This window comes from Sorex araneus, chromosome 5 (genome assembly GCF_027595985.1).
Source record: "Sorex araneus isolate mSorAra2 chromosome 5, mSorAra2.pri, whole genome shotgun sequence".
Taxonomy (NCBI): Eukaryota; Metazoa; Chordata; class Mammalia; order Eulipotyphla; family Soricidae; genus Sorex; species Sorex araneus.
The window spans coordinates 146198918-146221655 of record NC_073306.1 but is presented as its reverse complement, the minus strand read 5'-3'; the positions used below and the strand labels follow the sequence as shown (position 1 = coordinate 146221655).

The window sequence follows — 22738 nt, the reverse complement described above, 5'->3', positions numbered from 1 at the left end:
TGAGGGCAGGAGGGGGAAGGCGAGGCCTGGGTCCTGGGCAGCCCTGGCTGGAGGGGACCTCCTGGGGTCAGCAGCTGGACCGTTCAGCCTTAAAGGGCACCAAAGGCCCCGTGAAGTGTCGACTCTCCCGTCACGAGCTCCTCGGTCTCTACAAGGGCGCAGGGCTGGAATTAACTTTAACAATGACTGTATTCATCAGAGCACAGGAAAGTTAGAAAAATATTTTATTGAAGTGTTAAGGAAGAGAATTATACATAAGATGACTAGAAGTGAGAATCCAGTGCTAAAAATGCAATAATTTATACAGTGATATCCACAGCAACGGGAAAGCAGAACGTAAACAGTGAAGACTGAAATCCTGGGACAGCTGCCAGCGTGGGACCAGGCCCCGAGCAGGCCCATCTCTGCGCAGCCAGCCCCGCTGGGGCCACGCCAGGGCACACGTCCACTCCCACGCTGCCTCCGGTGACTCAGACACGGGCAGAGCTCTCTCCTGCACACGATGCTTCTATTTTGGATCTCAGCCATTCAGTGATCCCCTCGGTCGTAGAATGTGCCCATGAACACTTCATTCTGCCTCCCGCACAGCCCCGGTCACGGCGGCCGGGGGGACGCTCACTTCTCAACAGCAAACAAGCCGGCCGGCCACTCTTCCGCTCCCACGGGGCGTGGGGCTCACTCACCCCCAGCCGCACGGCCGAACCTGGACACAAACACGCAGGGACTCGTCAGTGGGCAAGTTCCCATGGAAACACACAGGAACCCACAGCCTGCTCTCGGCACGGCAGCAATTCAGTCAGACCAGCCCCGCGGTGTGGCCCTCAAGACTGAACCCCAAGGGCTGAGAGCATGAGGAAGGCAGGCGCGGGGCCAGATGAGCGGGTGCACCGGCCACCTGCTCCCGGGGACAGCGTAAGGCCTGAGCCCAGCCGTGGAGTGCTGGGCTGGCTACATGCTCAGTCCAGGGAGAGCAGCGCCGTCTGTCTGTCTGTGCTGCCAGAGCCACCTCTGGAAAGGCCAAAAAGAGGCCGTGCTGGCTGTTCTGTGCAATGTCTTTGTACCCCAAGACCTGAATGTGTGACCTTTTGTCTCCACTGAGCCTCGGTTTTTATTTTATTTATTTATTTATTTATGTATGTATGTATGTATGTATGTATGTATGTATGTATGTATTTGCTTCTTGGGTCACACCCAGCGATGCTCAGGGGTTACTCCTGGCTCATGCACTCAGGAATTAATCCTGGCGGTGCTCAGGGGACCATATGGGATGCTGGGAATCGAACCTGGGTCAGCCATGTGCAAGGCAAATGCCTACCTGCTGTGGTATTGCTCCAGCCCCTTTGAATCACTGTGAGATAAGCCCTTACAAAGCTGTTCACGATTAGGTTTCAATCACACAGTGTGCCAACACCCATCCCTCCACCAATGCACATTTCGCAGTACCAGTGTCCCCAGGTTCCCTCCCATCACCCCCCACCCCCTGCCTGCCTCTATGGCAGATGGTTTCTCTCTCTCTCTCTCTCTCTCTCTCTCTCTCTCTCTCTCTCTCTCTCTCTCTCTCTCTCTCTCTCTCACTCTCTCCCCCACCTCCACCTCCTCCCTCCCCCCTCTTTCTATCTCCCCCCTCCCTCCGCAGCCCTGTTTGGAGAGCCTCAGTTCTGATATTCCAGACTGAGCCACTTCCTCTGGAGGAAGTGACACGCGGGCTGTGAGCAGCACAGGTGTGAGAGGCAGAGTCCCCGGAAAGGAAGCACCGCGCGTTTCGGGAGCCCAGCAGTCGCGATGTGCGCGGGAGAGATGCCCGTCCTTCCTCATCCCCACTCCGTGGGACAGTCTGGCAAGCGGCGGTTCCGGGGAGCTGGGGCAGCTCCCTTAAAGGGAAGATCGTCCAACCCGGGAACGCTCTAGACTGAAAGTGCCACCGGGGCCAGGCACAGGGGCAGCCAGTGACGCGTCGGTCACAGGGAAGGGGCCTCTGTCCCGCTCACGGGTGAGCCACTCTGGCCGTGAACGTGGCAGGAAGGACTCACAAGCGTGTTTCTGCGGCCCCTGCTACGAGCCGGCGTGGATGGGGTTTCCCCACGAGCCCCCTTCCCTCGGGACACGGTTCATCCCAGTCTCACCTGCCGCCGTCACCCCAGGAGCGAGACCAGCATGACAACCCCCATGAACTGGGTGAACAGCAGGAGTGGGGTGAAGATGGACCACACGTGCCACAGGGCCACGTTGAAGCTGAAAGGGAAGGACAGAAACACGGGTGACAACGCCACCCGAGGCCTGCAGACGTGCCCGTGCCGACTCGGTCAAAGCGCTGGCAGGGTCCAACCGGCCAGCGGCCTTCGACAAGCTGTGTCGGCGACCAGGGCTCGGCTGGCTGCGATCAAGCCCCCAACCAGAAGCACAAAGCAGAAGTCATCCCTGAGCGCCGGCTAGTGCGGCCCCAAACCACTGCGTTAATTAATGGCTAAATCATAGCGTGTCCTTGCGGTGAAACGGAAGTGGCACGCTGACGACCAATCCAGAATTCCAAGTGACAAGGCTCCCTTGAAAGAGATAACTGGGGGTGCTGGCTTGATGCATCCTCATGGCCGCCCCCCACAACCAGAGCCTGGTCCCTGGCACCGTCTCTGAGAACTAGAGGGAGTAACCCCAGCCCTGGGCAGGAGTAACCCCGGAGGGCGGTGGTTCTGGGCCCCCCCAAACAATCAGTTGTGCCCAACCATGGGGCCGCCCTGCCCAGTGCCAAGGGCCCGTTCTCTGCACATGCCTGCCCACCCATCTGCTGTCCACCATGGGCAGAACCCAGAGGAAAGGGCACGGAGACACAGAGACGAAGAATGGCTGCCAAGACCCGCCACTGTGGCCTGGCCAGGGGAGGAAGGGGCTACGGGGTGCCAGAACGCCCCCTGGCCGGGTCTGCTGGGGCTCCTGCCAGTGCCCCCTGGAGTTACTCAGCTGGGCTTTCTGTGGCTTACATGGATGATGACTGCAACAGCACAGCGCAGCCGTCACAAAGCACGTGAAGACTCTATTCTGGGAGGCTCCCAGCGTCCGAGGCGGCACTGCTGTCTGGGCCGGCAGTGCAGTTCCACGCCAGCGTCTAAGGAGGCGCTGCCGTCTGGGCCGGCAGTGAGGTTCCATACCAGCGTCTAAGGCAGCGCTGCTGTCTGGGCCAGCAGTGCGGTTCCACGCCAGCATCTAAGGAGGCGCTGCCGTCTGGGCCGGCAGTGCGGTTCCATGTCGGCGTCTAAGGAGATGCTGCTGTCTGTAGCCAGCGATGCCCGGGGGACCCTGTGGGGCACAGACAGGCCTGCACCCCCTAACAGCTGTACTATCTCCTGGTCCCTGACCCCTTGGGTTTTCATGAATCATAGGAACGAACAGGTACAATAAAAATGCAAATAAAGATACAAACAAAGATACACAAAGGGAGTCTGGGAACGGGGGGGACTACCTCCCAGCTCCTTTCCTCTTGCACCCACTTGGCTGCAGTGTCAAGTGGATGCAGTGTCAGGGGTCTCAGCTGCTTACTCATGCAGTAGGGGATCTAATCCGTACCCCCGGATACACACGGTAGGCCTCTCCCAGCACTCCACAGCCTGCCACCTTCTGCCACCACGCAATTTCTTTTTTTTTTTTTTGAGGGGGGTGTGTTCTGGGCCTATACTAGGAGCTTACTCCTGGCTCTGTGCGCAGGGATCACTCCTGGCGGGGTTCAGGGTACAGAGGATTGAACCCGGGTTGGTGGTGTGCGAGGCAAGCGCCCTCCCCACTGTACTACCACTCCAGGCCCCTCTCCTGAGTTTCAGACCGTACACATTATCGCCTGCTTAAACACCTTTGGGGGTGGGCTCGGGGCCACAGCTGGCAGCGCACACCGTCATGATCCCTCTCGGACCCCCAACCACCCCACCCCTAGGAGCCACCCGGGGCACTTACCAGAGCCCTGCTATGATGAAGGTGGCGGTGGTAACGGGGATGAGGGTGGGATACTTGGCATCGTAGTCCTTGATCCCACGGTACCACTCCAGATACAGGATGCAGTAGAAGGCGACCGACAGGCTGACGAGCAACAAGGCGCCACCACAGAGAATCCAGCTGCAGAGGCAAAGGCGACAGAGGCACCGGTGACCCGAGGCCCAAGCAGCCGTTTCCACTAAGAGAACAGAATCCCTTCCTCAGGGTAGAAACGGGCCCCAGGGACCCACAGAGACTCCAGCTCTCAGGAGGCTCCATGAGAGACGGGGGTGAAGGAGGATGACACCCAGACACAGGAAAGGGCGACAATGGAGACCCGCTGTGCTCGCGAATGGTCCAAAAGCAGCCCGGAGCACCTGCTGACAGGGTCACGGCACCGGTTCACCTGCCCGGCCTTAGGGGACCCACCGAAGTACTCGTGCACCCTCAGTCGTCCCTCTCCAAGGACAACCAGTGACACCCCTTTTGTTCTCTATCTGGGGGTGTGCAGACCCCCCTAATGTTGAGCGAGAGCTCTGGAAAACAGTTCACCCCCACCACCTCCGCCAGAGACTGCCCAGAGGGGGCCGGCCGGAGGCATCCCCATGGCTGAGGGGACCTGACCTGGCTGAGGGGGGACCTGATCTGGCTGAGGGGATCTGACACAGCCGAGGGGGGATGTGACCTGGCCGAGAGGGGACCTGACACCCTCAGTGCTCCCAGTGCCTCCCAGCGGTCACGCTGCCCCTCTTCAACTGATTCAACTCAGCGCCCCTGGTGCAATGAGCTTCCTGCCAGACGCCCTGGGTTCCCTTCAGAAAGGCCTCTCGGAGCCTCTCAGACTGTTTCCCATGGTGCAGGGGCAGATTTCTGGTCAGGTGCCCTGGCCCCACCCAGCACACACCCTCTTACTCAGCAGGAACGGCCACTCCAACACGCGGCTGGCAGAAAGGAGGCGCTAACTAAGCTTCTGGGCCCCTCGACTGCCAAAACACGAAACAATAGGCCAAGGGGGTTCGACCCAGAAGTAAACCAGTGCTCTTACCTACTAGTGTGAATGTTTTCTTTGACGATTTTAAAGAAATCCACATAGTAAGTCACACCGATGGATGCCAAAATCCAGAATCCAGAATGGACATTAAGTCTTGGGAGAGGTTTCTCCTTTTTTTCCACCGCTGCCGAGATTTCTGCAAATAGAGGAGATTTCAACTCACTGGATAACCATAAGCACGTGATGAAAAATGATGCCTCCTTTAAGCCAAACACTGCCTAGAGTGTTTCTAAAAACCAGGTTCTCTCCCATCCTAGCATCAATATCTTCTGTAAAACCATCACAGTCAGGGCCGAAGAGATAGTGCAGGGAATAAGGTGCTTGCCTAGCACAGAGCCAACACTGGTCCAACCCCTGGCATTGCATCTGGTCCCCTCAGTACCCGCAGGAACAATCCCTGAGCACAGAGCCAGGAGCAATCTCTGAGCATCCCACCCCTCTCCTGAAAAAAACATCAGAATGGATATATTTTTGCAGAAATGATAGAAGTATGTCATAACATTCCTTATGTCACCCACTTTTTCCCCTCTAAATGAACTTTGACATCAACTTTATACAACCAGCCTCTGAAAAAGAACAATACCTTGGGTAGGGTAAAAGTATTAATCATACGCTTCATAGTTCATGCTAGAAGATAATTAGTTCTCTTACAAAAAATACAAAGAAAAAACAAAGCATGATTTTCCAAAACTAACACTAAAACTCCCTGTAGGAGTATTTTAACAAAACAAGGCCTGCTGATGCAGCTCAAAACAGCAAGGGGTGGGGGCCGGAGTGGGCAGGGCAGCTGCCTTGCACGTGGCCAACACAGGCTGGATCCCTGGCACCCCCACGGTCCCCCAGCACTAGTAATGCCTGAGTGCAGAGCCAGGAGTGACTCCTGAGCATCGCTGTGTGTTGGATAACGTCGGGTTGTCCCTGCTCCTTCCGCAGGGAGCTTAGGTTTACGGAGCTACTCCCACAACAGTGCCCCCGAGGCACACCCAGTTCCATTAAGCACTCATAGTCCTACATTGCTTTTCTCTTTCCTATAAAGGAAACAATGAAATAAAAATAAATATTAATAAATACTATTAATAAATAAAAAGAATAAATGGCATTTGCATGGTTTAGCAATGGCCTATTTGTATCAACACAGGAAGACAGTTGATGCTATGCTTTTGTAACATGGGGGTCAAGTGACTCCAAATAATATTTACTCCTGGGCATCCATCATATTTACTTGACTTAACCCTCAGTTGCCCTTACTTCTTAACACCCCCAAAAGCAGGGTCCCGACAAAGGGACTAGACGGACCCAGGGCAAGCTGTAAGCTACCCTGGCATCGAAAGGGAACAAGCTAAGCGCCTTAAGTATAATAAGTCAAGAGCATGGTCATGGACAAACTCTGTCATGACCCAAAAAGAAGTAACTGAATAAGGATCCTGCTGGGGTCAGGAAAGACTAACCTGGCCCGAGGACTGTGGTCTGGGATATATAGCGAGATGTCCCCAGGAAGAGCCACCCTTTAAGCTCATATACCTCTTACTGTGTTCATACAAAATGACTAGAAATACTATAAGAAGTAAATTCTCTATGACTGATTAAATGGATGACTAGCTGAGGAAAAGAGAGAGCAACATGCCGGGGATGGGATCCCGCCCTGAGCGGATTTCCCAGTAACCCAGAGAGCTGAACCCGAGCTCTGAGTTACCCCTGGGACCTCCCCTGAAGGAGTGGCTGTACCTCTGCAGTTATGACAATGTTCAAATCTGATGACTGGGACCATGACCAAAACTACAACCACGACTGTGCTGTAAGGGAGGGATCGGACTACACGGGGAGGAGAGAGAAATGAACTGACTGCTGGCCAGCCTGGGGCCCTGTTTCTCCGTTTCCCTGGTTCCCCGTCCATCACCAGGCCCGGCCAGGGGAATGGTTCTCAGCCACTGAACCCGGAGTCCCTCGTGCCCCAGCGCTTTCTCTTTTAAAACTCAGTCACAGCAGCGCGTGGTCCCCAAACCAACCAACAGAAAACTGCGAGGGGCCCCTGGAGTGTAGTCCTGGCAGCTGATCCTGGCCGACAGACGACAGGAGCTGAGGGTGGGAGAGCAGGCTCCCCCCAGCAAGTTTCCCCAGGAGACTGCTGACACTCTGGCCTCCGCTCACGGGAGGCCCACTGGCACACCCCGCGGGGCCCTCCCCACTGGCACACCCCCTGGCACACTCCACGGGCTCTCCCCACTGGCACACCCCGCGGGCCCTCCCCCCTGGCACACTCCGCGGGGCCCTCCGGCCTGGGCCAAGCGTGATCTCTGGGAAGCCGATTCGGAATAAAACTGTGGGCCAGCACGCGGGGTACGACGGTTCCTGCTGCTTCCTGCCCCGCAGTGCTGGGGGCACCCTGCACTCCGCTGGCCGCCCCCTCCCAGCGCTGACCCCACCGGCCTCCCGCGTGCCGCGCAGCCCCCCCACCTACTACTTCCGGACGCCGATAAACACATCAGCTGGCAAGACCGAGGCCCAATCATCTCAAACAAACTCGTGTGACCCGCGCAGAAACAACCCCCCAACCCCTTCTGACTCCTGCTATACCGCGAGCACCTGCTGCTGAGCAGATACCAGGCGTCGGGCCGTGGCCTGACGCCCGGTTCTGCGCCCGTGCTCCCCCCAGATCGCCCACCCGTGCGGAATCGGACCCGGCCCTGCAGGTTCTCGGAACTGCCACCGGCGGGTGTTTTCATTGCACGGGTGCTGGCTCCCCGGGTAATCCCGGAAGGCGGCCGGGAAGAGGGCGCCCGGGCTAAGCATCTCCCTAGGTTTCTAGGGCGCTGGGCTTCCCTTTCCCCTCCCGGCGGGCCCCTCGGGTAGCCGAGGGGCTGGGGGAGCCCCCGCGGGGGCGGGGCGACGCGGGGCTGCGCCTCACCCGGCCCGGCGTGGCCCTGGCCGTCCCGCGGGGCCTCGGCGTCGAGCGGGAGCAGGTAGCGCCGCCGGAGCTGCTCCCGGGCGCCGGGGGCGTCCATCTTGGCGCGGCCCGGAAGCGCGGCGGAAGTGACGTCAGCACCGCCGGGACTTCCGGAAGGGGCGGGCGGGGAGCCGGGCGGGGCTGGCTGGTCGTTGGGGCGCAGAAGTCCAAGTTCCCGTTCCAAAAGGGCGGCGCCGCGAAAGAGAAGGGGGTGGCGTACAGAGCGCCAGCGCCCCCGCGCCGCGCACTGCGACCCTCGGGAACCACGCGGGTCTCCGCCTCCCCCGCAGCGCGTGCGCCTCACGGGCCACGGACCCCTGCCCCGCCCGCGCTGCAGCTGCGCCGGGCCTGAGCCGGGCGGGGGACCCCCGGGTCACGGCGTGCATCGGGCCGCAGGTAGACCGCCTGCGTGCGCCACGGAGAAGAGGACTCGACTCTTCCCGTCACTCGGGCTCTAACCTGAGCCGGCGCCGGTTCTCTGCGGCCCCAGCTCGCCCTCCTGCGCCTGCCCACCGGGGTGTAGGGAAGAGGCGTGCAGAGCCATTCCCGGGCCCTGGTGTGCTCGGGACTGCTGAGTCTCAGACCCCCACCCTTGTGCTGGAGCGTCTCCCCCAGAGGTGACCTACAGGGACGCGCCACGGCGAAGTACTTGTCGGAAAACTTGCAGGGCAGCGTTTCCCATTCGGTCCACGTTTTGCAAGCACCGTGCACGTGCAGATGCAAGCTGGGGGCAGAGCCACGTTAGCGTGGAGAGGGAAAGGTCAGTTCAGCCCGATGCCTTGATGAATCCCTGCGCCCAGCGCTGTGCCTCAGTAGAAAGCAATTGGTTCCGCAGCGGGTCCCGGGAGCAGGAAGAACGTCCACCCACTCGGAAAAACTAACCCAGAAAGCCCACACTTCGCCCTGTCTCTGCACTCAGGGATCACTCCTGGACAGCTGGGGGACCGTATGGGATCCGGGGTTGAACGTGGGACAGCCGTGTACAGTGTGAGCGCCCTGCCCGCTGTACTATCACTCCCGCCGCTACCCTCTTTAACAGTTTCTATATGTCATGGATGTTTGCAAAAGAAAATGTTAGAGAGCTCGTTCAAGGTGTATCCCGAGGCCAGAGCTGGATCCTCAGCAACATACTGCCCCAGTGCACCGCCCCAAAACACAAACAGGAAAGAAATATTCAAGATAAGAATGTTGTTTCTACTGGTGTACTTGCCATTACTTCAGTCTTTCTAGCAAACCCTTTAGCGCTAAGGACTAAGGGTGGATCATATGGCCTTGCTACACAATGCTTCCCTTTTCTTGTTAGGTTTCTTCTTTCTTTTCAGACTCCTAAAAGAATCAGAGTTCATCTCTTCAAAGCCAACTGGGGTCTTTGGCCTCCCTCTTGTTTGCCTTGTACGGGTACGAAGCCTTGTTAGTGGGAAGTGAACTTCTCCTGGCAAACAGCCTTCTGTTGATTGTCTCCTTTTAAAAGGGTCAGAGCTGGGTCTCCTTTGTAACCGAATATTCCCAAGGGATGACAGTGATTCCAGGCGTCCATAGGTAGTATATTCAGGCCACATCTGGTTTCCCCTGTGGAGGTTTCAGGGCCTTTGTATCTGGATCTGAAATCCTTCCAGCATTACCCCACTCCCCAATATTAAATGACATTCCTTGCACGCAGTATCGATACTTGAAAGCAAGTTGGAAAATATACTTAATGACGACATATTCATTGCTGGGCTTCCTTGAGCCAGTCCTTAAAAGTGTGTACTACATGCCTTCATGATAGATTGATGAGATCAGATTGCTACAATCAAGAAGTTTAGTTTTTGGCGCTGGAGGGTAGCTCAGGGGCGGATCGTGGGTAGGGCATTTGCCTTGCACGCTGCTGACCTGGGTTCGATTCCCAGCATCCCATAGGGTCCCCTGAGCACCACCAGGAGTAATTCCTGAATGCAGAGCCAGGAGTAACCCCTGTGCATCACAAGATGTGATCCAAAGAGCAGAAAAAAAAAAAAAAGGTAAGTTTTCATGGGGATTACTTGGGGCTTAGGGCAAATGAACTCGACTGTAACCCTCGTGGTAGGACAGATAAGATTGCCATGACCGGTAGATGAGCAGTGAGAGCAATATTAATAGCATGGGTGCTGGGGAGATAGTACAGCGGTAACGTGCTTGCCTGCACACAGCCAACCTGGTTCAAATCCCAGCATCCTATATAGCCTCCCAGCATCCTGTATGAGCCTGCCAGGAGTGATTCCTGAGTGCAGAACCAGTAGTTACTCCTAAGCACACCTGATGTGGCCCCCAAAGATTTGAAAGGAGGTAGAGCGACACAGATGATCGCCTTTCATTACCTGTATTGCAAGCCAGTGCCAGAGAGAGAGAGCGAGCAAGAGCCCTAAAGCCGGTTGGTCAGTATGAAGGAGTTTACAGGGTTGCACAGGCCAGGCTCCCCACCCTGCAGCCCTGAGTTTGTGCGTGATATGAGGACGGGAACCCAGGGCCTCACACCTAGAGGGCCAGTGTGCGTGTGGTATGAAAGAGCTCTACGCCAGGCCCTTGCACACTGAGAAAGCACGCCTCACCCCAGGCCGCATACCCAGGCCCTTGGGAGTTTGTTTCCATCTACAAGTTTCACACTTGACAGTTTAGGGGATGGGCAGCCACAGCCGCTGGCCCTGATGTAGCGTTACCCGAATCCGCTATTCGGTTTGGGCTGGAGCTGAGACTGGGCGGAGTGGACAGGGAACATGTCCTCAGGGTCCCACCCACAGATGGGGCCCTGTAGCTTGTGTGCAGGTGCCAGCGATGGTGGGGACCAGTTCCTGCGATGCTACTCTGCGGACCATATGTGAGGATGATGCTGGGTGACCTTATGGGCGCTGTGCCGCTGGGCAGGTCTGCCAGGTCCCAACCTCAGCGGGTGGAGTGGAACCACGCTGCGAATCTGTTTCGCTGCCACTCACTGCCCTCTGCACGACAGAGGGTCCCAGACAGACGTGTCAGAAAAGCATCATGCCAGGCTGCACCCACCAGCTCCCCGAAGGTTGGGGTCGCCTCTCCCATGCAGTTGGGATACAGGCACTACATTTCCTCTTCTTCCTACAAGCCAGGAAGAGCATCCAAACCCACTTCTCCAAGAATCCCCCAAAGTTCGAGCAATGGGGTAGACCCACGGCTTGAGGACTCCAGACGTGCCAGCAACAGGACAGGAACGCAAAGTGCGCGTGGTCAGCGTTAATTACTGTAATAAGGAGCCGGAGACCACCGATACGTCCACCAACAGGCGACTGGCGAAACCACGGAACAGACTCTTAAGACAGCTGGAGAGATAGTACAGGGGTCATAGCACCTCACACAAGGCCAGGCCCCGGTTCCATCCCCAGCACCACATATAATCCCCCAACTCATGTCAAGAATATAACCCCCACTCCACCCCCCACCCCCACATACGATACTGCATGTTTGTCAGGCAGGAAGACAAAGAAGAAAGGGAATGGGAGGGAGAGCAGGTGTCCATGGCTGGGAGGACCCAGGCTCTTACCAGCACCAAGCAAGGGGGCTGGAGAGACAGGACAGCGGGCAGGCGCCTGCCTCGTACCCTGCCCCGGGGGAGCTGGCCCCAGGCACCCTCCTGCCCCCCAGCTCTGCTCCGCCTCTCACCTGCAGGCAAGGTGTCAGGATCCAGGTCTGCACCCAGAGGCGAGCGTGATGCTTCTTAGCACATGCACTGGCTTCTGCTGAGTCTGGTCAGAGGGTTGGGACAGCGTCTGCCGTGAGCGGCCCCTGAGGGCGGTGACCCTCTAGGCCCTAGTCCCTGCCTTTCGAGGCTTTCCACACTGTCACAGAGACAGACTTGCTCTAGAGTGGAATGCCTAGCCAGGACCGGAGGGCCCACAGCTGTCCGCGCTATGTCCGAAACATACAACTCACGCATGTTTCACGCTAGTGATGCAAACCCACAAACAATCTGCAAGTGTTTAGGAATGACATGACACAGAGGGGAATGTATTCTACCTATCACATTCCGAATTTTCTAGAGGCAGGGAGATGGCTCAAAGGGCAGGGTGCCTGCTCTGTATGGGGACAGGTGGGTCCCGTACCACACGTCCCCCCAGGCCCTCCCGAGACGGCCCGCCAGGCCCTGCCAAACGGAGCCAAAGCCAAGTGAATTTTTTTTGTCATCTGCTTGTTTCCTGGGCCACACCTGGTGATGCTCAGGGGCTACTCCTGGTTCCCGCACTCAAGAGTCATTCCTGGCGGTGCTCAGGGGACCATATGGGATGCCACAGAGCGAACCCGGTCAGCCACATGCAAGGCCAATGCCCCAACCACTGTGCTATCTCTCTGGTCCCCAAAATCAAGTGAATTTCTACATGAAGCCACGCAGACTCATCTCAAACGTGTACACTCATTTTCACCACAACGAGCACCACCGCTTTACAATTTCAGACAATATTTTATTTTCTCATAAAATTTCTACCAAAAATATGTTATTTTACTTAACTTAAAAAGGCTTCTTTGGAAAGCAAGATCTGAGTGGTAACTCAGGATGCGCTTCGCAAACCACAGTGAGAAGAAGGAGTGGACGGCACGGACTCCGCTGGATTTTTCTTTTTTTTTTTCAATTAAAAAATGTTCATTTTAAAAGCTTGACTTTGTCCTTGAGTAACTTCAAGCTGGGGTTCTTGCTGATCTTCCTGTTGAAGATGGCCAGGAGCTCCTCCTCGGACAGGTGCTGCTCCCCCGACACGGCGTGGTACTGTGCGAGCACCTGCCGGGAAGGGCACGGTCACTGGGCACAGCCAGGGACTGGCACCGGGCGGCGCGGGGCCCAGTCCCTCCCTGCAGACCCCCAACACTGAGCGCCACACATACACTGACAGGTCTTAACAAACTGCATTCCCTTTTTCCCCATTTTTTTGGGGTAGGGGGCAACACTCAGCAGTGCTCAGGGGTTACTCCTGACTCTGCACTCCAGAATCCCTCCTGGAAGTGCTCTGCGGCTGGGCCGCCGGGCATGGAGCCTGAGTTGGCCGTGTGCGAGGCCCGCGCCCTACCCCCTGCACGCTCTCTGGCCCCAGCCCCTACCTTCTTCCTGAGCTTCTTGACCGCCAGCTCGTTGTCGGGTGCCTGCTTCAGCAAAGCCTTGATCGTCCCCTTCCAGTTGAATTTACCTAGAATAGAAACAAGAAACGGGGCGTGGGCTGCTTATGGGAGAACACAGTGGCAAGTCCACTGTCCCTGTGCTGTCCTCGGGGTGAGCAGGGCTGTGCCCACCAGCAGCAGCATGGCGAACTCCCATGCACAGGAAGACACAGAGCGGACACCACAACCGGGGGACCATCCACGCCCGTCAGTGAGCCAGAGATGAGACAAAGGAGCATGACTTGAGCCCAGAGAAGAAACCAGGACCCGCCGTCCAGCGGGACTCTTCTCGGGGGCTTCCTGTTGGCTTCCAGGAAGACAGCAGCTGACGGGCAAGTGAAAAAGGCCAAGAGTAAACTCAGAGGAAGGCCTGTCGCCTTCTCGGACAGGAAGCGCACACAGGAGACTCCACTCTACACCCCCCCCAAGTGGCTCGCAGACGCTGTCAACCCCTCCGCCGTCCCGGCAGCCTCTCCGCTCAGATCACTCTCAAACAGCTCCTTCCCGCCAGCCCCAGGCCAGGGAGCTGCCACGATGTCAGCTCTCGTTCTCCGAACCGCAGACCGTGTGGGTTCGGAGATCACTGCAGAACACACGCATCGTGGGGAAGCCGGCAGTACGCAACAGCCACACGTCACCGACCTGACAGTCTCCCCTCAAGCGGCACCTGGTGACTGGCTCAGGGCCTCCTCACACAGGAAAGGAAGTGACAGAAACGGGGGTGGACAAGTCAGCGGATCCTTCCTTAAGGAAAGCAGTTCTGGAAGCCAGGAAGCAAGGAAGAACGCGCGTGCCCAGTGCCGAGATGGCAGAGTAGAGCGATCAAGAGACTGGGGTACAGGGAGGGACAGCTTGGAGAGCCGGCCAGAGAGAAAGAGAAGCAAGAGCCCAGAGCTGACATGGAGTCCGCTGGTCCGGAGAGACGGCACAGCGGGGAAGGTGCTTGTCCTACACGCGGTCGACCCAGAAGAACCCCTCCAGGAAGCAGGGCGCACGGGAGCCGAGTGCACGCAGCAGTGCCCAGCGAGGGCAGAGCCGCCATACCAACCTTGGGCGGGCGCCTCTGTGTGGTTTGCTGCCTCTCCGTCCTCAGCCTGGCCTGGCACCTGGACCTTTTTCTTCTTGGACACCACTTCCACAGGCACAGCGGCTAGGGGCAAGGGGACAGTGGCACTGCTCAGAGAGGCCTGCGGGACCCGGTGCCTCCAGCCCGCCTCAGCCAACCCAGCTCAGCCCAGCGCTCTGCTCTCGGCTTTCTCTGGCTCAGAAACTCCCACTGGACCCACTGACCCGAGCTCCCGCTCAGGGGTGACCGGCCAGTACCTTCCGAGTGCCTGCGCTTCCGCTTGCCCGCACTGGCCTTTGGCGCCCCGTCCTCGGAGGTGCCCCCATTCACAGCCTGCTGGCCTTTCCGCTTCTTCTTCCCTGCGGGCCCGGTGGTCTTGGGCTCGGCCTCCCCTCCAGCCTCGGCCGCCGGGTCCAGCTTGCGCTTTTTGGCCTTCTGGCCCTTGCCGTTCTCTTGGTGGTTCTCCAACTTCAGCTCTTTCTTTTCTTTCTTGCGGTTCTTCTGCCGTTCCTCCTTCCGTTCCCGTTTGTTCTTCTTCCCCTCTGTGGGCTTTGCCGCCATTTCGTCTGCACCGGAAGAAGGTGTCTTGGAACTGTCCGTGCGCGGGTGGGCCACCGGGCCAGGGGCATTCTGGTGACCATCCAGATCCTTAACAAGCAAAACCCAGATGTGTCAGCACCCCCAGCCACACCCCAGACACCCTCGCACCACCACGCGGCCACACCCAATTGCCATGACCCAACCCCAAACTCCTTTTACCTCCCACCAGCCCAGAGGTCAGACAGCGGGACAGGCCAGCGAGGGAGAAGCGTGGCTGCCCACTCCCCTCTGCCAACAGCCCTCCCTGGGTATGGAGAAAGGGGTACCCGGGGCACCGCAGAGGCCCAGGGGTGAGCGGCTGCAGGCCTGCTCAGGGTCTGTCCGGCTCAGTTCATTTCTAGCTGGAAACAAAAGGCAGGTTCCTGCATCTGCTCTGAACTGACGCCCACATCCGGAGAGATGGGAGGTGGGCACGGGCTTGGTCACAGGGGCCCCTGCCACCAAAGCACAGGGTAGAAGGGGGCTGGCCGTGCAGGTGCGGGAAAGGCGGGGAGCGTGAGACCGCAGACTGATTTCTCAGAGAGGGTGCAGTGGGCACACGCTTGCCCTGCACGCAGCTGACCAGTTTCATTCCCGGACGCCGTGTGCTTCCCTGAGCCCCGCAGGAGATCCCTGCGCACAGAGCTGGAGGAAGCCCTGGGCACCAAGGCACATGGCCTAAAGACCAAAAAATAAAAATACTGGGCCAAGTTGCCTCTCATTTGAGGCCCACCGGGTGGCCAGGCAAGGACCTGCTGCCCGACCCCAAAGGGTGCAAATAAAGGAGTGGGGTCCGGTGTCCCCAGACAGACTCCCCCATCAGTGCTCCATAGCCCGTGGCAGGAGCAGCATTGCGAGAGCAGCTGGGGCAGAGCCGAGCCTCTGCAGGCCCCAAAGTGGACTCCCACGAGCCCAGACTTGGAGAGGAGGCAGAGGAGCGCCACCAACAGACTGAGCAGGAAGGGACAGAGAGTCCCCTGCTTTCTGTGGCTTTCAGCCTCATCCTCAAACCCAGGATCTGTCACCAACAGGGCCTTCCCACAGCTTGGGACAAGTGCTGGCGAATGCCTGTCACTGTCCCCAGAGCCCCGACATGAACACGGACACGGGCCCCACTGCACTCGGGGAGGAGGGCACAGTCCCCACCCAGCCACCTGTACTGGCGAGCGGTCCCGTCCCCAAGCCTCCCCCCTCTCCTCAGCAGTGCCGTCCCCGAGGCAGAGCCCCCTCCGAGCCCCCCACCTCTCAGGCAGGATTCACAGCTACTCCCACTCCGCCACTGTCTCCCCCGCAGACTCAGCTCTGCCCAGGAGCGCCCGCTGGCGGGCAGTGAGGGCACGTGCAGGGCCCGGCGTGCAGAGGGGACGCGGCAGCCAGTCGCACCCTGCGCCCTCACACTGGTGGTGCTCAAGGCCGACTCCTGGCTCTGTGCTCACTCCTGGCAGGGCTCAGGCACCGTACGGGGTGCTGGGGATGGAACCCGGGTGCAAGAAGCCCCCTCCCCGCTGCCTGACAGCTCTCAGCAACCTGCTGCCTGACTTCTAAGCAAAGGGCATCTCGTGGGGGGATCACCGCCTCTCTGCCGGGCCTTCAGCCTAGCCTCCCCCAGAGGCTCTTGGAAAGGAAGGCCGGCCCCACCCCCACGGCCGCACTCCCCCTACCGCAGCCCGACTCACAGCGCCGGAGGCTTCCGAGACGATGCTCCACACCTGCTCCAGGACCGCCTCGCTGTGGACCTTCAGACTGTTCTTCATCCAGTTCTACAAGGGAGAGGACGAGCCGTCGCCACCATCGCAGCGGCCAGGCCTCCCGCAGCCCCAGCGAACACGCACCCACCTGGAACTTCGCCTTCTTCCTGGGCACGTTGTCGAATCCGCTGATTTGCTCCAAGAGTTCCTTCACTTTGGGGCTGACATTGGATCTTTTCAGCAGCTCGTTTATTTTCTACTCCCCAATGAAAAGGAAGCACAGTAAAGCAGTCAACAAGCCGCACCAGAGCCCCACGAGGCCTCCGGCCACCTCACGCTGACCATCCGGCCAGCTCCAGGACCACGTGCAGTTACTGTCTCTGTACACGGGGTGAGGGCAGCAGGGCCCAGCCAGAGCACTGGGCGCATGCACCAAGGAGAAGGGAGCTGAGCGGGAGAGGAAGAAAGCAAATTCTCCCTGCTCAGGGGAACTTGTATGCCACAAAGGTAGACCTCAGCAGTGTGAAATCAATTCAAAAATCAAGTTTTCTTGGGGGTCGGAGACAGGACACTGGGTGAGGTGCTTGCCTTGCACACAGCTGACTCCAGGTCAAGCCCTGGTACCCTATGATCTCCTGAGCCCACCAGGAATGAACCAGGAATAAGCCCTGAGCACCCCTGGGTGTGACCCCCCCCAAACAAAAACAAAACAAATCAAATCTTTCCTCTTTATACACAAATGAAGGACAATCTGCAGATGAGATAAAAAACAAAATTCCATTTACAATATCACAAAATACTAAGAAATGAGCTCAACCAAGGAAGTAAAAAAGAAACAAACAAAAAACCCGACTGAAAACTAGCAAACCCTGGGAGAGGTTGGAGGCGGGGGTTGTGCAGGTCCTGTACCTGCAGACCCCAGCAAATTCTGGCACCCCAGGTGATGCTCTGAGCACGGCCTGGAGGCCAGAACAGCCCCGTGTGCTGTCGGGACTAGCACCCCCCAAAACAAAAAGGACACAAAATGCCACCGAGTCACAGGTGACACGAAGAGAGGGTGCCTGGTGTCCAGACCGGGAGGCAGAAAGAAACAACTCAGCAGAGCGACAGGGCACTTGCCTGGCATCTGGCCAACCCAGGTTCAATCCTCGGCACTCTATATGGTCCCCTGAGCAACTACCAGGAGTGATCCCTGAGCAGAGCCAGGAGTGAGCCCTGAGTATCACAGGGTATGGACCAAAAATAAACAAGAATCAACTCTACCCAGAGAACAACAGATTTAAGGACCTGCCCCTCCCCTCCGCTAAGACCCCAGAGACATCCCCCCACCCAATAGAGTTTCACCCCCAAATTCACATAGCACTTCAAAGGTCACCATGGAACCAAAACAATCTTTCTGGGGTTGGTTTGTTTTGGAGTCACACCCAGCAGTACTCAGGATTTACTCCTGACTCTGCACTCAGCAATCACCCCTGGCAGGCTCAGGGGCCCAAATGGGATGCCGAGTATGGCACCCAGGTTGGCTGTGTGCAAGGCAAGTGTCCTCCCTGCCAGAGCCAAAGCAATCTCGCAGAAGAAAAACAAAGTCCACAACCTTACCACAAAGTCAAATACTGTTGTAGGACTCTGCCAAAGAGAGTCAAGACCACACACACACACAGAGTAAAGACCACACACACACACACACACACACACACACACACACACATACACACACACACCGGGGCACAAGCACGTGAGCGTGTGCGTGCACATACACTCCCCAACCCTACTTATAAACTGCTATTGTGGCAACAGAGAAACCTCAACACCGCACCCCTCCAGGCTGTCCTAAGACACAGGGCTCTGCCACGTGCTGTGCCAGGCCTCGTTCTTGGTTCTCCCGGGAAGGCAGGGGCGAGGCAGCCCCGGGCGAGCTGGGGGCCTTACCTGCAGCCAGGCCTGCTGTTTAACATCGCCTTTGTGGGTCTTGCCTTCAAAGCCCTTGCCGCCATACTTCTGATCTTCACTGATGCATTTCACGTGGTTCTTATAGTCATCGCCCCTTTGAGGACAAAGATGCCACGTGAGTCTCACAGCAGCGGGAGGCGCTGTCCAGGCCGCTCAGCGTTCTTCCCATACCCAGGGCCTCCCCTTCCAACACCAAAGGCTTCAACGGCTTCTGGCCTTGAGGCTGGCAGGCCCTGCAGCCGGGCTGGGTTCATTCTAGGAGGGGTGGCGGCTCGCACAGTGCTGGGCCAGGGGCCACTCCTAAGGCGCCTCCGCAGGCAGATGGCCCCTGGTGCCTGACCACCTGATGTCATCCAGGGGCACTCGGCAGGCCACACTCGGACCCCAGGGGCCCTCAGCGGGCCACACACGGACCCCAGGGGCCCTCGATGGGCCACACATGGACCCCAGGGGCCCTCGGCAGGCCACACATGGACCCCAGGGGCTCTCGGCAGGCCACACGTGGACCCCAGGGGCTCTCAGCAGGCTGCATGGTTCCGGAGATGGCATCTCGGGCTCGAGGAAGCCAGTCCCTCATGCCACCATGCAGAGCCCTCTCGCACACCCTGGCCTCTTCCGGCCTCACCATCAGGGAGACGCAAGCGACAGCAAGCCAAGCCCTGGAGGCCGAGTGGCACTGCTGCTTCCCCGTCCCTGCGGCTTCTCAAATCCTGCCATCAGTGACGCTTCCCCGTGACGCTTCCTAGGGACAATCATCACCCGCTCACGTCCTGGAGAGCTGCTGTAAGTGGCAGCTCTGGTGCTGGGCTTCAGGTGAGAGGGAGCACTGTCCCACACCACCTCCGGCCTCAGGCAGATGCCTGGGGCAAGGCCGGGCTGGGTCTCCTCAGGAAGCACCAGCCCAGCCGACTAAAGGTGTCAGGCTGCCTCTCGTTGAGCTGCGAGCAAAGGCTCCTGCATCTTCCAGGTTTTTATAATCCCCTGCAGCTCTGGGGATGTAACCAGGGCCAGCCGGGTATGGAGAGGGTCAGAGCCCCCCTGCACTCCGCTCCTCCAGCCGCCCTCTCACTGCTCTAGAGGGAAGGAGGGCGGACCACGAGCCAACACTGCTGCAGAGCCAGGGGCTGCTCCACTGCGGCGAGGCCCACCCGGAGCCACCTGCACCACCCCTTACCTCTACAGAGACCCCAGTACGTCCACGGGCTCCAAGCAAGACACCTCAGCTCTGAGTGGGTACCTCCACCCTGGGGTGTGTGTGGCTATCTGGTGGCACCCCCGTTCCCACGAGCCCCCAAAGGCAGAGGGCCCTGGGAAGCACTGCCGTAAAGGGCTTCTGTGCTAGGAAGGCCCGGTGCTGCGGAAACCGGGACCCGTTTGCATAAACGAGGCAGAACGTACCAGAAATCTTTCCCACAGTCGATGCAAGAAAGGCATTCACAGTTTCGGCAAACAGCCACGTGCTTTTCCACTTGAACTTTCTTCACTGATTCGCCACATGCATTGCACGTGAAAAATACCATTTTTGGCTAGACGGTCGCCTCTGCTCCACGAGAGGCTTGAAGTCTTGCCTACAAAAAATGTACAAGGAAAGCAAAGATGAGTGTCCCGACGAGCTGGATCTTTTGCTCCTGGCAGAGGTGCCGCACAGCCGGCTTCCCCATCACCATCTCAGCAGAAAACGGCTCCCAGGGCTGAGGAGGGACCGTGAGGAGCTGGCGGCAGGAGGCCCAGGTTCGAGCCTGGCACCACCAGGAGCGAGCCCCGAGCACGGAGCCTGGCATGGCCACTGCTCCCACAGGCTGTACGCGGCAGCCGGCCTTTCTCCCAGCCATGCTTCTGTACTTCTCTGAGCACCCGGTCATGCTCAGAGACGCGGGGGATCGAAGGCAGGTCGGCCAGGCGCCAGACAAGCGCCCTGCCCGCTGCACTACCTCTCCGGCCCACTCCCATTCCAGGACTGCAAGGGAGAGCAGGGGAGGGGAGGGAGGTTTCAGGAGCTCCTGAGACCTGGCTGGGTGACTCGGCCGTGGTGGGCAGGAAATGAAAAGTCCTGGGAAGTGCAGGGCAAAGCCGAGACACCAAGGACAAGCGAGGGAGGCCAGCAAAGGCCACGCACGCGGAGTCTGTGCCGCACGGGCTCCCGGGAGCCGCTGCCCAGAGTAAACAGCAATTCAGGGGGGACCCAGTCCCGGGAGCCGCCTCTCCAGCCACTCCACCTGCGCCCGTCTGAGGCTCGCTGACACAGGAGGAGGCACCCGCGTTCCTGGGTGATTCTGGGGTGCTCAGAGCCACCGACCCATTCTCTTCCAGCACCGGAAGGGTAGACACGGGTCCCTCGGTGTTGGAAATCTCGGTGCAGGGGTGACAGCTGACAAGTGTAAATGCTACCAACTTCCAAAGACAATCCAGTGAGAACTCCCTCCCTCCCCGGGACAGACAAATTACTCCCAAGCTTCCCTCAGCTGGACACACGGGAAGGCTTCCGGCCTGGCCAGCCACAGAGCAGAGCAACAGCGCAGTGGGTAGGACATTTGCCTTGCATATAACCAACCCGAGTTCAATTACCAGCACCCCGTGGCCGCCCAAGCACCACCAGGAGTGATCCCTGAGCACTGCGGGGGGTTGGGGGGAGAGGGAGAGGCAAAAACTAAAACAGAAAGACAAGAAACTATTAGAGCCCTGGTTTGTGTTCTGCAGCCGGCCCACACTGGGCAAACACGCTGCTTCCCAGCAGCCTCAGCATGGAGCAGGTGAGGGGAGCAGCACAGGGTTGGGCCTAGGAAGAGGCCGCCCCCACCCCCTCCAAGCGGGGCTCAGCCCAGGGTCCGAGCCGGAGGCTGCATGTGCCCACTGAAACCTGCCTTCCTGTACAATGGGTTGACTAGCTATCCCAGAGCACTGTGTGGGGAGGTGAGTACCACACTCACCCCCTCTGGCTACAGAAAGACTTCCTGCTCCCCCAAACCCATGCTCTTTTAAAGGTGGCCCTCGCCCACTGCCTCACTGCCAGAGCCTATACCACCACCCTGGGCCCTGGTAACAGGCTCTAAGGCTTGATTTTGCCGCAGGAACAGAAGTTTTGTGGGGTTTCTAAGTCTCCATTCTCCTACTTTTCATAGTATGTCATCTTTTTACAAAAGCTGTCTGCTGCACTCTTAAAATGCCCTCTCATTCACACTCACTCTCGTTCAACCCCCATCAACACTGGCACCACATCACCAGGCCCCAGTGAGCACTGTCACCCCGAGCAAGTAGGTTTCCCCTCTCAGCTTCCCGTTCTCCCACCTGTGGAACAGGTGGTCTGGCCAGAGCCAGGGCAACGAATGGCACAGCGGACCTGCTACCGCGTATGGTCCCCCGAGCACAGAGCCAGGAGTCAGTCCTGAGCACTGCCAGGTGTGGCCACGTGACAGTGGAGCGCTGATGTGAGCCCAGGGGCAGGCTCTGAGAGCTGGGGCGCTGGGTGCCTGTGCTTGGCGTGGCCCGGTGAGGAAGGGGCTGCAGGCCCGGGGAGCTGCCAGCTGTGGGCCTCTCGGGGCACCAGGAGGGGCAAGTCCCACGTGGTCACCTCCAACACTCCAGCACCACTGGCCTGCGTGTGCCTTCCGCGGCTCCTATTCTGGGAACCCGGTGCCCTCCCGGTCAGCTAAGACGGAATCAGGGCCTTATACTCTCCAGACCCCTGCCCGCCGTGGAAGTCAGACCAACGGAGCCTCCCCCAAGCCCTTTCCCGGGGAAGGGGTGTGTGTGCCGGGGACAGGCTGTCAGGCGCTCCCGCGGGGGCCTGGCTCTTTGCAAAGACCCTAGGCTAAGGCAGACCTCTGTGCACCCGGCCACAGGCTGGGAGAAGCTGGGCCATCTCTCCCGCGTCCCAGCGTCCCCTCCAGCACCACCCCTCACGCGGACAGCGGAAGGCGGGGAGGGGGCAGCACTAACACAGAAGCGCGGGAGCACCATCCCCGCAGCTCAGCCGTGCAGACACGCAGCCCTCACCCCCACCTCCCTGTCTGCCAGGGGCAGGAGCCGCAGGGAATCCCGGCACGTGCCCGCAAGCCCGCCCTCGCCGTGGGGCCTCCGGAATTCCCGAGGGAACCGAGGCAGCCCCCACCCCACGCAGTTACTCCTGAGCCCCGCATGCACCATGCTGCTCCCCGGCACGGAGCTCCGGGAAGCGGCCCTGCCCGGGAGAACCGGGCACCGTCAGCCCCGGCGGCCTCACCTGGCCGCCAGCACCCGCCAACGGTTTCCACCGGCCGCCGGGAGCACGTGGGAGGCCGCCGCCCTCCGCCGCCACTACCTGCCGCCGCCGCCGCCGCCGAACCCGCGTCCCAGGGGCCGCCCCGCGCGCCCACGCAGCGCCGCCGGAAGTGACG

At 59.0% G+C, this 22738-nt stretch overlaps 2 protein-coding genes across 2 annotated transcripts; both read right to left on the bottom strand.

Moving 5' to 3' along the window:
• Positions 1–207: 207 nt before the first annotated feature.
• TMEM128 (transmembrane protein 128) lies at positions 208–8067 on the bottom strand. Its single transcript, XM_004617423.2, has 5 exons — positions 7914–8067; positions 5003–5144; positions 3940–4098; positions 2124–2232; positions 208–703 (listed from the first exon to the last, which is right to left on the bottom strand). Exons 1-4 carry the CDS (start codon positions 8008–8010, stop codon positions 2133–2135), a joined length of 498 nt encoding a protein of 165 aa, XP_004617480.1. The 5' UTR covers positions 8011–8067; the 3' UTR covers positions 208–703; positions 2124–2132.
• Positions 8068–12379: 4312 nt separating this feature from the next.
• LYAR (Ly1 antibody reactive) lies at positions 12380–22730 on the bottom strand. Its single transcript, XM_055139794.1, has 9 exons — positions 22585–22730; positions 19764–19933; positions 18345–18459; positions 16564–16671; positions 16404–16487; positions 14406–14796; positions 14131–14232; positions 13026–13111; positions 12380–12708 (listed from the first exon to the last, which is right to left on the bottom strand). Exons 2-9 carry the CDS (start codon positions 19883–19885, stop codon positions 12574–12576), a joined length of 1143 nt encoding a protein of 380 aa, XP_054995769.1. The 5' UTR covers positions 19886–19933; positions 22585–22730; the 3' UTR covers positions 12380–12573.
• Between the last annotated feature and the right edge of the window lie 8 nt (positions 22731–22738).

Coding starts and splice junctions, on each gene's coding strand:
- LYAR (XM_055139794.1), bottom strand. CDS start 19,885: ATGGTATTTTTCACGTGCAATGCATGTGGCGAATCAGTGAAGAAAGTT. Junction 14,797..16,403: donor TCTCGGAAGCCTCCGGCGCT/GTGAGTCGGGCT, acceptor TTGCTTGTTAAG/GATCTGGATGGTCACCAGAA. Junction 14,233..14,405: donor GAAGCGCAGGCACTCGGAAG/GTACTGGCCGGT, acceptor CCTTGCCCCTAG/CCGCTGTGCCTGTGGAAGTG.
- TMEM128 (XM_004617423.2), bottom strand. CDS start 8,010: ATGGACGCCCCCGGCGCCCGGGAGCAGCTCCGGCGGCGCTACCTGCTC. Junction 4,099..5,002: donor GAAAACATTCACACTAGTAG/GTAAGAGCACTG, acceptor TTGCCTCTGCAG/CTGGATTCTCTGTGGTGGCG. Junction 2,233..3,939: donor TTCATCATAGCAGGGCTCTG/GTAAGTGCCCCG, acceptor CTTCCCTTTCAG/CTTCAACGTGGCCCTGTGGC.